Source organism: Lithobates pipiens, unplaced genomic scaffold (genome assembly GCF_037356315.1).
Source record: "Lithobates pipiens isolate NorthernLeopardFrog02 unplaced genomic scaffold, aLitPip1_a1.2 Scaffold_19, whole genome shotgun sequence".
Classification (NCBI taxonomy): Eukaryota; Metazoa; Chordata; class Amphibia; order Anura; family Ranidae; genus Lithobates; species Lithobates pipiens.
In genome coordinates, this window is record NW_027507764.1 from 240,266,415 (window position 1) to 240,281,134 (window position 14,720).

Sequence of the window (14,720 nt, forward strand, 5' to 3'; positions counted from 1 at the left end):
GTCTGCATGGTGATCGCTACATCCTCCTTTAATTCTGAGGAGGAAGTTGCTCTCAGAAGGAGTTTGTCTAGGTATCCCACGATTGCGATCCCACATTGCTTTAACAGCGCCAGAATTGGAGCTAACACTTTGGTAAAGACTCAGGGTGCCGACGCCAGGCCAAAAGGGAGTGCCACAAACTGGTAGTGCTCTTCCCCGACTGCAAATCACAGAAACCTCTGATGCCTGAGGCATATGGGTACATGTAAGTACGCATCCTGGAAATCCAGGGATGCCAGGAAGTTCTCCTGATGGACTGCAGGGACTACGGAGTGAACGGATTCCATCCTGAACCTTTTCACTTTCACAAAGCTGTTGAGGGCCTTCAAGTCCAGGATTGGACATACCCCTTTCTTTTTGGGGACTACAAACAGATTGGAGTAGAATGCCTGAAATCTTTTCAGTGTCGGTACAGGTACTATCACCCCGCGCAGCAGCAGGTCCCATCCTGCCCTGAACAGGGCTTCCCGACGAGAAGAAAGTAGAGGTAGGTGGAATAGAATGCCTGAAATCTTTCCAGTGTCGGTACAGGTACTATCACCCCGCGCAGCAGCAGGTCCCGTCCTGCCCTGAACAGGGCTTCCCGACGAGAAGGAAGTAGAGGTAGGTTGGAGGGAAAAGATCTGTTTGGTGGACAAAAAAAACAACAACTCTATCCTTGTATCCTGATGAAACCAGCTTGCAAACCCATTGGTCGGACAGTAGGGAGGTCCACCGAGCTGCAAACCCCCGAAGACGACCTCCCACCCGAGTGTTGAGCAGGGGCAAACCTTCATGCGGTAACGTTTTTGTTCGCAGACTTGTTTGGCTTGCAAAACCAGGGACGCTTCTGTCCTTCAGCAGGTGCCTTGTCGGTCTGGGAACGATTACCTGCCAACCCGGGCAGGTGGAAAAAACGTTTCTGAGCAGAAAAGGAGGGCCCTTGCCTATGGCGTGGCTCCTTACCCTTCCTAGACTGTGGGAGCAACGTGCTCTTCCCACCGGTAACATTTTAATAATGCTATAAAGCAAAGCTCCAAATAGCCTCTCATCTTGGAAGGGCAAATCCAGACCAGCATTTCAGCCAAATCAGGTGCCGTAGCACCACTGCTGATACTGATGCTCTAGAGAGCAGGGGGACCGTATCCAGGGCCGTATCAAAGACATACTGAAAGTGGAAGTAAACCCATCGATTTAAACAGTTAAAAAAAAAGGCATGCCAGGAATGCTAACTGCACATTGGCTGTGCTCTCAGCCAAACTATCAAACCATCCAATGGCTGGTGTCATAACGAATCACATGTGCAGCACCATAGCAGTTGAAGATTAAACAGAGGGAAAGATGGCAGCGTCCTTGGCTGAAAACGATAGGGGAGTTTACTTCCACTTTAAGGCCATGCACTAATTGATCTGCCAGTTCTATGCAGACCGGGGGGGGGACTGATGCTTCTTTAATTCACGGAGCAACAACTTTGCCCATTCAGTAAGCATCTGTGACACCAAGGCCGTGGCCAGCACAGGTCGTAACGCTGACCCCACCACCGTAAACATAGACCAGGCCACTGCCTCAGCCCTCCTGTCGGCAGGGTCCTTGAAGGCAGGAGTCCCTTCTACCGGAATCGTGGTTACTTCATTTATTTTTTATCCCCTTTGCGCCCGCATGCTTCCACCCTGGCAACAAAGGTCTCCAGGACCGCCGACAAAGCGTCCATAGGCACCTCATTTTTAGCAGGTGAGACGGTTGCAATAGCAGGAATGTCTGTCACTCACCTGCCACAACGTAGGGACTTAAGGCAAGGTACACAAAAACCCACCCTCCTAGCTGCTCGCAGACTGAGGGGCCCCTCCACAGGACTCACCACCCTGAGTGCTGTGCTGCTGCTGACAGCTCCACCCTGTGTCAGTCACTAAGTGCCCAGAGTGAAAACGCACTGTTCTGATGTACACAGACCCAGCACTAGAGGTAAAAATGCGCTGAGGCTACAAGAAAATGGCCGCCAGCCATCCTAGTAAAAAATCACCAAGAAAATTGCCACTGAACTTTCTAGAAAAAACTGACAGCACACACACACTGCATAAGATTACCAGAAAATGGCCACAGTCTCAGCAAAATGGCCGCGGCCTGCGCGACGGCCTCACCTCATATAAAGCAGCTAAATCACTGCACAGTGAAGAAAAAAGGGCAGAAAGGAAAAAACCGACCCTAACAGCCAGCGCAGCCCCCCGGCAAAGCCAAGAGCCCCCCCCCCAGTACATACACCGCACGTCATGCCCAGTCACATAGCGGCACCAGCAGGGGGAGGAGGGAATGAGGGATAGGGAGAGAGCAAAGGGAGAGTGAGAGACCACCTAGTTGACCACCCAGGGAATGCCCAGCTGCTCTATCCTGCCGAAGCAAGAGAGCCGTACTTATCCCTCCTGTCAGGATTGCTGGACGTATTCCACCACAGACCCATCACTCGAGCAGTATGGGGTGACTAGCCACGTCACACTGTAACATGGACAGCAGTAGCCCGGTCATATGTGTGCCCCGGAGCATATAGCTCATAGGCTGCCTCTGGAGCAGAAGGGGCATGTTGTGGCCGACTCAGCGCGTAGCTAGGGACTGCTCACGTTCGATGGCCAGGCTGGGGAGACAAGGATCTATATTATCCAGCCTGTCACCCAGCCCGGCTGTTGATTGTAGATCACAGGATCAAAATTGTAGAAAAAAAATTAAAAATTCCCAGGACCAATGGTCCCCTCAGGGAGCCAGGTCCTTCTCCTACACTAGGCAGAAAAAAAAACTGAGCTGCAGGAAGCAGGGTGAGGGGTTATAGCCAGAGGGACCGCCCCCTAGGCGGTGCTATGCAGGCTTGCTGTTTTTACCTGTGTTACATGTTCTGCCTAGTCCTCTCCTGTAGGTGGCATGAAAAAACCCTAAGGTCAAGAATTGGGTCAATGAAGGAAAGAGAATATTTTTTATTTATATATTTATATATTTTTGGGGGATATTTATTATTGCAACAAGTAAGAAATATATATTTTTTTTTCAAAATTATCTTTTATTCTTTTTTTGTTTATAACGCAAAAAACAAAAAAATGCAGAGGTGATCAAATACCACCATAAGAAAACAATTTTGTTTGGGTGCAACGTCGCACGACCACGCAATTGTCAGTTAAAGGGACGCAGCGCCGAATCGCACAAGGTGCTCTGGTCAGGAGGGGGGGGTAAAATCTTCTGGGGCTGAAGCGTTTAAACGCACAAGATATAACTGGATATTAATATTTTTAGGTAAAGTTGATCCAGGAAGTATCCGATTTGCCTCTTGGGGGAACAGGAAGGATTTGCCCCCCACCCCACCTGGAGCAAACTGGATCATGCTTTATTGTTTTGTTTTTTGCCTACCTCTGGATCAGCTGTGGGTATAGGATAGTGTATATGGAGGTTTTCATGTGTCTTTTTTCAACCAGATTAACAATGTACCTATGTAACTATGATTCACCTGCAGGAAATGTTTGGGGCATGCCATTTTTACTGCTTTATAAATATGCCCTATCGCAGGGCTCAAAATTTGAAGTCCTTAGCTACTAGGCAGGCCTCAAGGGCTACTCGCCACCAGTTGCCCCACCCAGCCTGCCCCGCCCTTAATCCTGCCCCTAAACACTCCCTCATAAATTATCTAATCAAATGACACTTAAATGTATTATACAGAATTAAGTTATAAAAATATTAACAACAACTGTATCCGTGCCCACCAAGGCAGGCTGCGTGTGTCTATCATGCACCCTTGTGTCCACCATGCAGCCTTGTGCCCAGTGCCCACTGTTGCAGCCTTGTGCCCAGTGCCCACCGTTGCAGCCTTGTGCCCAGTGCCCACCGTTGCAGCCTTGTGCCCAGTGCCCACCGTTGCAGCCCCGCGCCCACCATTGCAGCCCCGCGCCCACCATTGCAGCCTCGCGCCCACCATTGCAGCCTCGCGCCCACCATTGCAGCCTTGTACCCACTGCCCACCGTTGCAGCCTTGTGCCCACTGCCCACCATTTCAGCCTTGTGCCCACCATGCAGCCTTTTGCCCACCATGCAGCCTAACTGTGTAGAGGAAGAGAGAGAGCCACCCAGGTATTCAGAGCACAGCGTGGGGAACACATAGATAACAGCTTTAATTTCAGTTGCCATGTTCCGGCCGCACAACGTCATATACAGCCCCACCCCCTGGCTGGGGAACTTTGATTGACAGATCATCCGTCACTGGGATTGGACGGGTGATCTGTCTATCAAAGTCCGGGGCCAGGAGGAGGGGCTGTATCTGACAGCGAGCAGCACACAACACGGCTATTGAAATGAAAGATGTTATCGCTGTGTTTCCCGTGCTGCACTCTGAACACCTGGGCATCTCTCTCTCTCTTCTCCTCCGTGTTCGCTGGGAGAAAGACTCCCATTCCACACAGGCTGCCGGGCTCGCCCCCAGTTCCCAGGCAGCCCTAACTCGCCAGCCCTCAAAATCCACTCACACAATGCGAGCAGACAAGTGGATTTTTTAACGGCTGGCCTATCGTCTGGTGTACCCAAAGTACAGTTAAAACATTATCTTACCTGAGAGTGACGAATCAGTTAAGGCCTTTGAAAAATCAGGAAGAAAATTAGGAAATGGAATACTGATTGTACTGCCACTGTGGGGACTTGAGAAGCCACTTGAAGAAGGAGAAATGGAGCCAAATGAACGTTCACTTTCAGAAAGTCTTTTTTTCTCCGGAAGTGGTGGCTGTGACTGCTCGGTTTTTCCTACATGCTGTAATATTGGACTTCCTTGGGTATAGGAATTGTCATTGTCCATTGAAAGATGTGCCCTTAATATTTTCGGAGAAGCATTTGTACTAGAGAAAAATGATACCTGCTTCTCACTAAGAGCAGGATTATAGTTGGCATGAACAAAGCCATCATAATTACAGTTTTCCTGAACAATTTTGCTTCCTGGTCGCTCTTGGACATCTGCAGCTACATAAGCTGGATTGCTTGTTTCAAATGTCTGCAGCCCTGGAGCAAGGTCACTATTCAGTATCATTTTTTCTGAGCTCGAAGACACAGTAATTTCTTGGTTATTCACTGGAATCCTACTCCTCTCCTTTAATGAATATTGATAAGGTAACGTAGGCTTTAGTGGACTGTCCATCCATACTTGTTCAGCATCTGAAGCACTGTAAAGGTAAAAAATATTCATATTGGCATCAATTCTTAATAGATTCTACACCAACTAAGGCCAAAGGCTGCCTAAGGATAAGGATATGTGGAGCCAAAATTTTAGACAGATGCCATTTTTTTTGTTGCCTTCCCATGCATTCTTATATTTCTCAAATAAGCCCATGATACAATTACCCCACCCCCACCCAACCCACAGTTTCCATCCCTGCATCCAGGCCACTAAAAGAACTTTACATGGTTTCTGTGCTCTCTATGATGTAAAATAGGTCAACTTAAATTCCCTCACAATTGCAGCAGTAGTAGGCATTGGGGTTGATTTACTAAAACTGGAAAGTGCAAAATCGAGTGCAGCTGTGCATGGTAGCCAATCAGCTTCTAACTTCAGCTTGTTCTAATAAGCTTTGGCAAAAAACCTGGAAGCAGTTAGGCTTCTATGCAGAGCTGCACCAGATTTTGCACTCTCCAGTTTTAGTACATCAACCCCATTGGTGGATGCAACCTTCACGCCAGAATTGTAAAATGTGTTGGGTACTCACATTGCAGTCAAAGTTGACTTTAAAAGCAATATGTTACTATAGAAAAATGTGAAAAAAAAAAAAAAACGTATGTGAAATATTTTTGAATATAGTGTTGAGACAGAAGGTGTGCACTTTGCCTGAGGTCCATTTTACAGCTCTAATTGTTATTTATAAAACTCACCTTTCTTCTCTCATTGCAAAATTAGCATTCCTGTGTGACGAAGATCTTTGCAGTTCGGTCATGAAAAATACAGAGCTGGTCCCATCAGTGCTGTCAGAGGGTAGTTCTCTTCTTTGAAGGCCTTCACTGCAATTCTGTTTATCTAAAGCAGGAACAAATATTGCAGAAATTATTATGTGTAGGCTTTAACTACTTTTTTTTTTTTACTGAGAGAAATGTAACAAACAAGTTTCAACCAAGATAGTGGTGAGCAGTGTGATTAGTGGTGTGAGACTTCAAAGCACTGCAGACAGAGTCAGCCAGAGAATAGTCAAAGTTAAGACTACAACTAAGACATGCAGAAAAATTATTTTGTGTAAATGAATTGCTCACAAATAGGTTATAAATGTCAAGCCTGTGGGCCACAACATGCTAATCTTGAGCTGTAGCAGTACTTTTTTTTTTAGGTGCGACCCAAGTCACTGTAGGTTGTTCCCAAAGGTCGCTGTCCCCAATAGAGGAGAAGTGATTTGCAGCTAACAAAACTATTAGGACTGCACAAACTGCAGCAGGAGCAGCAAAAGAATGTAATGTAGCCAGGGACCAACAATGCTGCAGTGTGATTTGCCTATCTACTCACCATATTAGAATCCACAGAGCTATCCAGAAGTCATGTTACTGATGCTCTGAAACTTGAGGGGTTTGCTGTAGTTACACAGATTTTACACAGAACTGGCCTGTCATATGCAGATTCCTCAAGTGCAAGCATTATTTAGTAGGCCACTGTCCAGAGCGCAGGGCCATTACAGAGAAACATTTTCTGTAAAGATCATAGAGGCCCTGCACTCATTGGCTGACTAGAGAGACTAACAGGATGAATATTCTCTGGCTATAACTATCATAAGATTTTATTTGCAGAACAAAGCTGGGGAAGAGACCGCCTTCCTCCTAAGTACAATAGAAAAAAAGTTTGGCTCTGTTGCAGTAATGGGATAAAACCAGAAGGTGGAGCTGTCCCCTTTGATTTTTATTTTTTTTATAACACCCTAGCGTCTATTCCTTCTGCAAGTGGCAGCATATGCCCACAGGTCTATTACAGCACGGTGCCCATTAATTTTTCAATCAATGATGGAGAAATTACTTTTATCTAAATGTCAAATTAAGTCCTTCCCACCTAGTGCAAAAAACTTTGCACTTTACTAGTTCCAGCTTCTCACACGCCACAATCTCCAGGAAATTAAATTTGGGTACATGTGTCTGTCCCTCACAGTCAATCTTTATTTTTTACGTTCCACAGCTATGTGTGTCATCACAGTAAGTTATGTCCTATTTTATGAAATAACCCATTAATGAAAAATTTGACTTCTCTTACTAAACATCTCAGTAAATACTATTGCTATAATTTATAACAGGATTAACATTATTTCACATGATATATGAACATATAACGGTGTAATAAACAATTAAAGCGTGCTGTAGTGAGATAAACACTGCCAGGTGCACAATGGTCTGTAGTACTTCACACGTTAAACATTTCAGATGTATGCTTATACTGAGCTAACAAACTATGGTAAGTGTGATAAAAATAACCATAATAGTAAACCAAACACTCACTAAAAATATAAAAAATCTCCATGCACAAACTTTTCTCCATGTACATATATCAAACACAATTCTAACATACTAAGATTTCTGGAACGTAGAATAGAAGACAGGCAAACATTTACAATGCCCAGAGATTGTAAACGAATCAAATTCCACAGCGAAGCGTAAAAGAACAGACACCTACCAAAAGAAGCAGACATATCAAACATTCTTACAAATTGTAAGAGCTTCAGCTGGTAGGAAAAAAAGTTTCCAAAATACTGTGCAGATCTGTTACTTTTCCCAACTATAAAACTTCCTGCAGCCAGTGAACTCAACAAGCGGATGTGTTCAGACAGAGGAGGCTCCTGCTGCTGTTGGTTTGCTCCCTTTTCTTTGCACCCCCCCCCCCCCCCCCTTCTGAATGTACTGACACATGCATTCAGGATAGGGATGTTAGTCTAATCCGCTAGTCGGAGCAAGAGTAAAGCATTCTCCCTGAAGGTGGGGGCACATGGGACATTTGTCAGCCAGGACTCTTTCTTAGTAAGCTAATTATAGGAAGGGGCGCACAACAGCTTTGCATGCCAGAGTTTTTTTCTTAAAGTGACAAGCAAGCAAATTCTTGTCTCAGCTGCAGTCACCTTTTGGCATAAGCCGTGTGAGAATGTTTTACTGTTTTTTTTTAAACTGCCACTTCAGACCTTAATTCAGCCACAACTATTTTTTTTTATTTTTTTAGACACAGCGGAGAAGGGTTTGAGCCGATTTCAGGTTTTAATTGCCACCTAGGTCCTTATTTTGGCAAATAAGTGATGAGAAATCCCTCCAATGGAGACAAAAACACATTTTTATTAAAGTAAGAAATGATTATCGCTGTCCAAAACTTGCTATCTGTCCTGGTGCCGAGATGAGATCAAAGCAAAAAAAGCTCTCATAAAAGATGTATATATAAAAAGGTGTTAGAAAGCCCTCAATGGTCATCCATAATCCAATTAGATGGACACATCAATTAGAAGATAAAGGTACACATCTGTGTTTTAAAATGAGCAAAAGAGGGCTGATTGGATTTTCCAACAACAAATGTTTGATGAGAGCTTGTTGTCGGAAATTCTGACCGTGTGTAGGGTCCATCGTACATTTTTTGTCGGTATTTCCGACAACAAAAATTTGAGAGCTGGATTTTCCAACAACAAAATTAGTTGTCGGAAATTCCGAGTGTGTGTACAAAATTCAGACACAAAAAATTCCACGCATGCTCTAAATCAAGTACGAGATGGAAGCGCCCAGGCTGGTAAAACTAGCGTTCGTAATGAAGATAGCACATTTGTCACGCTGCAAATTTTGAAATCTTTCAATGCAGCGCATTCTCTTCTTTAGAATGCTAGAATAATGAAGTTGTTTTGCTGCTGATATTCACACAGAATTCTGGATATTATTTTATTTTTTTCGCCAGATCTCCAGAATAATGTTTTTAATTTTTGTTTATAGTAATCTCCTTTTTTTTGGTCTTGCAACAGCCTGCATCTTTTACCAGACCAGACCGAACCCAGGCCATTGCTCTTGTCTTCCTTACAAGCTTGCTTCCAAGGCTGTGGCTCTGGTGTTGGAGTTGTGGCAGGAGGTGGAGGAGGAGGATGATCCAACTCACACAAGTGGGTTTTGCTTGTGATTTCGCCCCTCAGACCCTTATTTAGGGCCATATATATCAGTTGCTCACAAAAGAGGCATTGGCCTAGCTCCCTTTTCTGCATTTTGTTGGCAGCCACATGCCTCCATAAGACTGGTGGGGGTTGTGAGGGCCGCAGAAGGCTGCCGAATTAACCCAAGTGCTGACTCCTCCACGCTCCTCCCCTTCCTGGGCCTTTTTTGTTGAAGGTGGAGGGGAGGGACCTAGTATTCGGTCAGGCTACTGGGCCCAGCCACCACCTGGCTCCAACTTACCCTCACTACCTCCTGGCTGCCACTTTCCCCTGCTACCTCCTCCTGGCTGAGGATTTCCTGTATATGAAAAAGGGACATAGTTTTAGTTTATCGATCATCAATCACACACAATTTTGAGAAATATGTTGAACAATGCTATACCCGACTCAAGCTGGGCTCCTCCACATCATCTTCCTGGGTGGAAGGCCCAGGTTGGACGTCAGAAGCCTCAGCTGTGGTGGAAGGAAGGGTTGAGAGTGATGGCCTGATTTCAGTCTGGTCTGACAGAAATCGCAGTCTGTCATAGTACCACAGCCTGGGTACATAAAAGTCATCTGCTGCTGCTCCTGATCTCTGGGAATCCTGGACCTTCTTGCGCTCACTATTATATGTGCTTCTCAGGTCACCAATTTTGCACTTCAAATTGTTGATGTCTGCCGTGGGGATCTGTGGCTTCACAAATTCCAGCAATTTATCCAGTGCTGCCTTCCTCTTTAGTTGATTTGTATAAAAGGGGCACTCGCATAATCTTGTCCCAATATAGGCCTCAATCTCTAAGCAGTATAGGCCACTGGTGCCTTAAGTTAAAATTGTACCTTTGTTCGAACGATTCGTTAAAGCGATCGGCGCTTACGCTACTCCTTCCTCCGCTCACAGATCGTATGTAAGACGCTTATATCCACTACGCATGCATGAAACTTCACCCGCCCCTGACCTATCTAGTATATTCCCCACTCCTTGTCTTTCAGCGCAGTGGAAGAGCACATGGAGGAGAAACAACAGGTGCATGAAGACAGCTGCAATGACGAAAGCCCAGAGCCACTAACGCCCCGATCCTGGAGATTTAAGTCCTCTAGTATGTCCTTTGTAGAGATGGTGGAGATCTTGAAGAGGGCTGACTATGATGGGAAGCATGGACCGTGCCCAAACCCAAATGACAGAAAGGCAAAGATCATGACTAAAGTTGTGAAAAGTCTGCAGAAGAATTTTGGGGCACGGCAATCCAAGGATCAACTGAGGAATAGATGATCAGACCTCAAATTGAGAGAGCAGGATCAGTACAGAAGAATCAAGAGAGTGCTGCAAAAGAGTATTTTGTTTTGTGTTCCTATTCTTATTACGTTTGTGCTGCTCCATGTGCTTTTCTTTACTGTTGTACAGTTTAAAATGGCAAGTTTTAGGTTCGTGGGGCACAATAATCGTTCGAAGTAAACATCGTTCATTCGCCCACTAATATAATTTTTTTCCCAGGTGAAGTTTAACTAAATTTGCTCAGGCCTATTTGTATTAAAAGAAGTTTAGTACATTGTTGTCTAAATGGGTTTGCAACTAGAATGAAATGCAAACTTGATTCAGTGCAAGGAGAGGACACTCAGCAGCTGTTTACACATCTTGATGCCGGAGCACTAGTGTGGGACACACGAACAAACTTTTTAGGATATCCCACACAGGTGTTACAGTGGATACTAGTGGTCTCTACATATGTGATACTTTACCCAAAAAAGTAAGTAATTCAGATTTAATAAAGGGAAAAAATCACGTCTTCAGCTTGGAACTCTGCCAAAACTGAAAATTGTACGGCACTTCCAAGCAATGTTTCACATTCCTATTTCTGGCCTCAAATACCTGTGTGCTAAGTATACCTTTATTTTATTCACATAGGGGAGAAAAGAAAAGAATCGGGATGTCAGAGGACACCAGGGAAGGGGGAAAAAAAAAACACAACCTGAGGATCTGGAGGAAGTAGAGGTTTATGAAGTGGGGGAAAAGGTGACCACAACAGGCAAGTGTCTGAGACCACAGCATCAGGAAACAGATGTATGCCTGCATATTTATAATACGTGGTGTTTTTTTATTTTGGGTGATGTGGATGTTGTGGAAGAACAATCTCATTTCACAAGTGCATAAATCCTCATCGTGGTATGCAATTGAGATTTACAGAAGTTCAAGGAAGACATCAATGATGTTGAAAAAAAGACTCAAAACATCATTGATGTATTAGGCAGAATATAAAACACACCAAAATTTTATAATTATTTGATTTTTAGTAGAACTTTTCTAAAAAATGTTGAAAGCCAAATTTTGAAGATGCACACAGTGTGTCAACATGTGCTATCTGCCATCACGGGATATCAATGTACACGTTTTGTGCGTGCAACCCCTTCCTTGCAACTGAAGTAGCTGAGAGGAAGGGGTTGTACCCCCAAAACACGTTCATTGATGGGAGCTAGCACATGTTGACCTTAGGCATTGGATCAGGAGGGAAATCCCCATTTTGACTCTCAATTTGTGTGCATTTTCAAAATTTGGCTTTCATGGGGGTGACATCACCCCATCTGATAAAGGCAATATCAACATAGTTTTGGACATCCTAATGTCTGATATTGCCTTCAATTCATCAAAGTTGAACTTTGTAAGTTCCTGAGTTGTGTATTGTTCTGTGTTTTGCAAAAACATGCCTGTTTACCACAAAAAAACATATTTCTACTGTCCCCAAAAAAAATAAATAAAAAATCCAAGAAATATGTTGGTTTGTTCAAAACCCTTTTCTTTTTTTTCAAATATAATTTTTATTCAACTCCAAACGAGGGAAGACAGTCCCCAAGGTGCAATACAATACAAATAAGTACAAAACATAAGGCAGACAATTAAAGTGGTAGTAAACCCGCACATTTTTTTTTTTTTTTTTTTTAAACCTGCAAAGCAAAAGGCATAATGAGCTAGTATGCACCGCATACTAGCTCATTATGAAATACTTACCTTAGAACGAGGCCCCGACATCTGGCCCGATCCACGCCGAGGGAGCTGACATGCTCCCTCGGCGTTTCTTCCGGGTATCGCGGCTCCGGCGCTGTGAGTGGCCGAAGCCGCGATATCGTCACTCCCGCGCATGGGCGCGGGAGATTTCAGTCCGGCCGCTCGGCTGCTGCCGGATTTTGACGGCGAGAAACCCCTTGTGCGCATGCGCCGCTGCAGTCAGCGGCGCATACCGAGGGGAATATCTCCTAAACCGTACAGGTTTAGGAGATATTTTTTTTACCTACAGGTAAGCCTTATTATAGGCTTTCCTGTAGGTAAAAGTTAAAAATGTGGGTATACAACCACTTTAAAACCTATTAAGAATATACAAGCAATAATAATCAAGCCTTCCACCAATCTCGACCTTTAACCACTTGAGATCCGCGCTATAGCCAAATGACGGCTACAGCGCGGATCTCCTTTTCTGGGACGACGTCAATAGACGTAGTCCCGTGTACGAGCGGCCTGCGCGCCCCCTGAGGGGCGCGCGCGGCGCGCTCTGTGATCGGCGAGTCCATGAGACTCGCCTGATCACCGATCCGTGCAAGGGGTCGATCCCGACCCCTTATCACGTGATCAGCTGTCAGCCAATGACAGCTGATCATGTGATATAACGGAGCCGGTAATCGGCTTTTATTCCTCGTCGCGCTGACAGCGCAAGGAGAAAAGAAAAAAGCCGATCACCGGCGGCCGTGATCGGGACATCAGTCCCGATCACGGCCAGCCCTGCTAGCACCCACCAGCCCCCTGCCAGTGCCCACCTGCCCCCTGCAGTGCCACACTTATTAAAAGTGCCCCCCATCAGTGCCACCCAGCAGTGCCTATAGTGCCACCCAGCAGTGCCCACAGTGCCACCCAGCAGTGCCCACAGTGCCACCCAGCAGTGCCCACAGTGCCACCCAGCAGTGCCACCCAGCAGTGCCCACAATCTGCCTCAAAAGGTGCTGCAACCCAGTGCCACATATCCGTGCCCATCAGTGTCATCTACCAGTGCCCAGCAGTGCCCAGCAGTGCCACCTATCAGAGCCACCTATCAGTGCCCATCAGTCCCATCTATCAGTGGTACCTATCAGTGCCCATCCGTGCCACCCATCCGTGCCATCTTTGCCCATCAGTGCCGCCTTATCTGTGCCCATAGGTGCTGCCTTATCTGTGCCTATTAGTGCCGCCTTAACTATGCCCATCAGTGCCCACCAGTGCAGCCCATCAGTGCCCACCAGTGCAGCCCATCAGTGCCCACCAGTGCAGCCCATCAGTGCCGCCTAATCAGCCCACTTCAATGAAGGAGAAAAATTACCCGTTTGCAAAATTTTATAACAAACTATTAAAACATGATTTTTTTTTTTTTTGCATCTTTTTTTGTTTGTTTAGCAAAAAATAAAACTCCGAGCTGTAACTAAATACCACCAAAAAAAAGCTCTATTTGTGGGAAAAAAATGATAAAAATTTCATTTGGGTACAGTGTTGTATGCCCGCGCAATTGTCATTCAAAGTGCATCAGCGCTGAAAGCTGAAAATTGGTCTGGGACTGAGGGGGGTTTAAGTGCCCAGTAAGCAAGTGGTTAAAAAGTATCGAAAAAATAATACCAAGATCCGGGGTCTCCCTAACACCAAACCCCTCCGGCACTACCCATCACCAGAGGGGGGGAGCCGTCTTTCCCATTTTTCACTCTTTTCAAAGAAATAAGAAAAGGTTGAGGAAAAAAAAAAAAAAAGGAAAGAAGAGGGAAGAAAAGGGAAGGAGAGAAGAAAAAAAAATAAAAAAAATAATATTAACAGGACAGAATAGAGCAGGGCAGGACGCGATGGCAAAACATAACCCATGGGCCAAACAAAGAGAGCTACCAAGCTTTAAGACACTTGCAGGCTACGTCCTTCCAGCGAGAGTACAAAGACATTCCAGGGGTCCCAGGTCTGTTTAAAAGCTTCTTGTTTATTCTGAGCCGTCAGAATCAAGTCTTCCATTTTCTTTATATCCTCTATTTTCCTGATCCAGTGTGCAATAGAGGGAGGAGAGCTCTGTTTCCAATAAAGGGGGATGCAGGATTTCGCCGCATTCAAAATAGATTTTTTATACTGCTTAATGTAGAACTGAGAGTGGTGCTAAAGGAAAAAACCAGCCCCTTCCGGAATCAAAAAATCCATAAACATTTGTGTTACATGGCGGACTTCCTTCCAGAAGTCCGACAGACTAGGGCAGGACCAAAAAATGTGGAGCAACATACCCTCGTCTTCTCCACATCTCCAACACCTGTCGGAGATAGACGGGAAACATTTACGCAATTTTGATGGGGTCAAATACCACCTGGTGAGAATTTTAAAATTCATCTCTTGTATCCTAGTAAACAACGAGGTTTTAAGAGTCAAAGTGATAATACGTTGTTTCTGTGTTGGGGAGAAAACACAGCCAAGGTCTCTCTCCCAGCTTGATAGACAAGACAAGTGCAGGTGGTCCGATGGCTTGTTCAGGAGAGCATAGGTCTGAGAGAGGATATGGGCCAAGGGACCTTCGCTCCTACATAATGCCTCAAATCCTG

The 14,720-nt window shown here is 45.2% G+C and overlaps 1 protein-coding gene across 3 annotated transcripts in view; it reads right to left on the reverse strand.

Annotated features, from left to right (window-relative positions):
• The window catches only part of TNS3 (tensin 3), a 457,447-nt gene that overhangs the window by 68,500 nt on the left and 374,227 nt on the right, over nt 1-14,720 (reverse strand). For all 3 annotated transcript variants that reach the window (XM_077491841.1, XM_077491842.1, XM_077491843.1), the window contains 2 exons: nt 5,899-6,040; nt 4,594-5,195 (listed from right to left, as the gene is read on the reverse strand). In XM_077491841.1, coding sequence (XP_077347967.1) covers nt 4,594-5,195; nt 5,899-6,040 — 744 coding nt within the window. The remainder of the gene's footprint in view (nt 1-4,593; nt 5,196-5,898; nt 6,041-14,720) is intronic.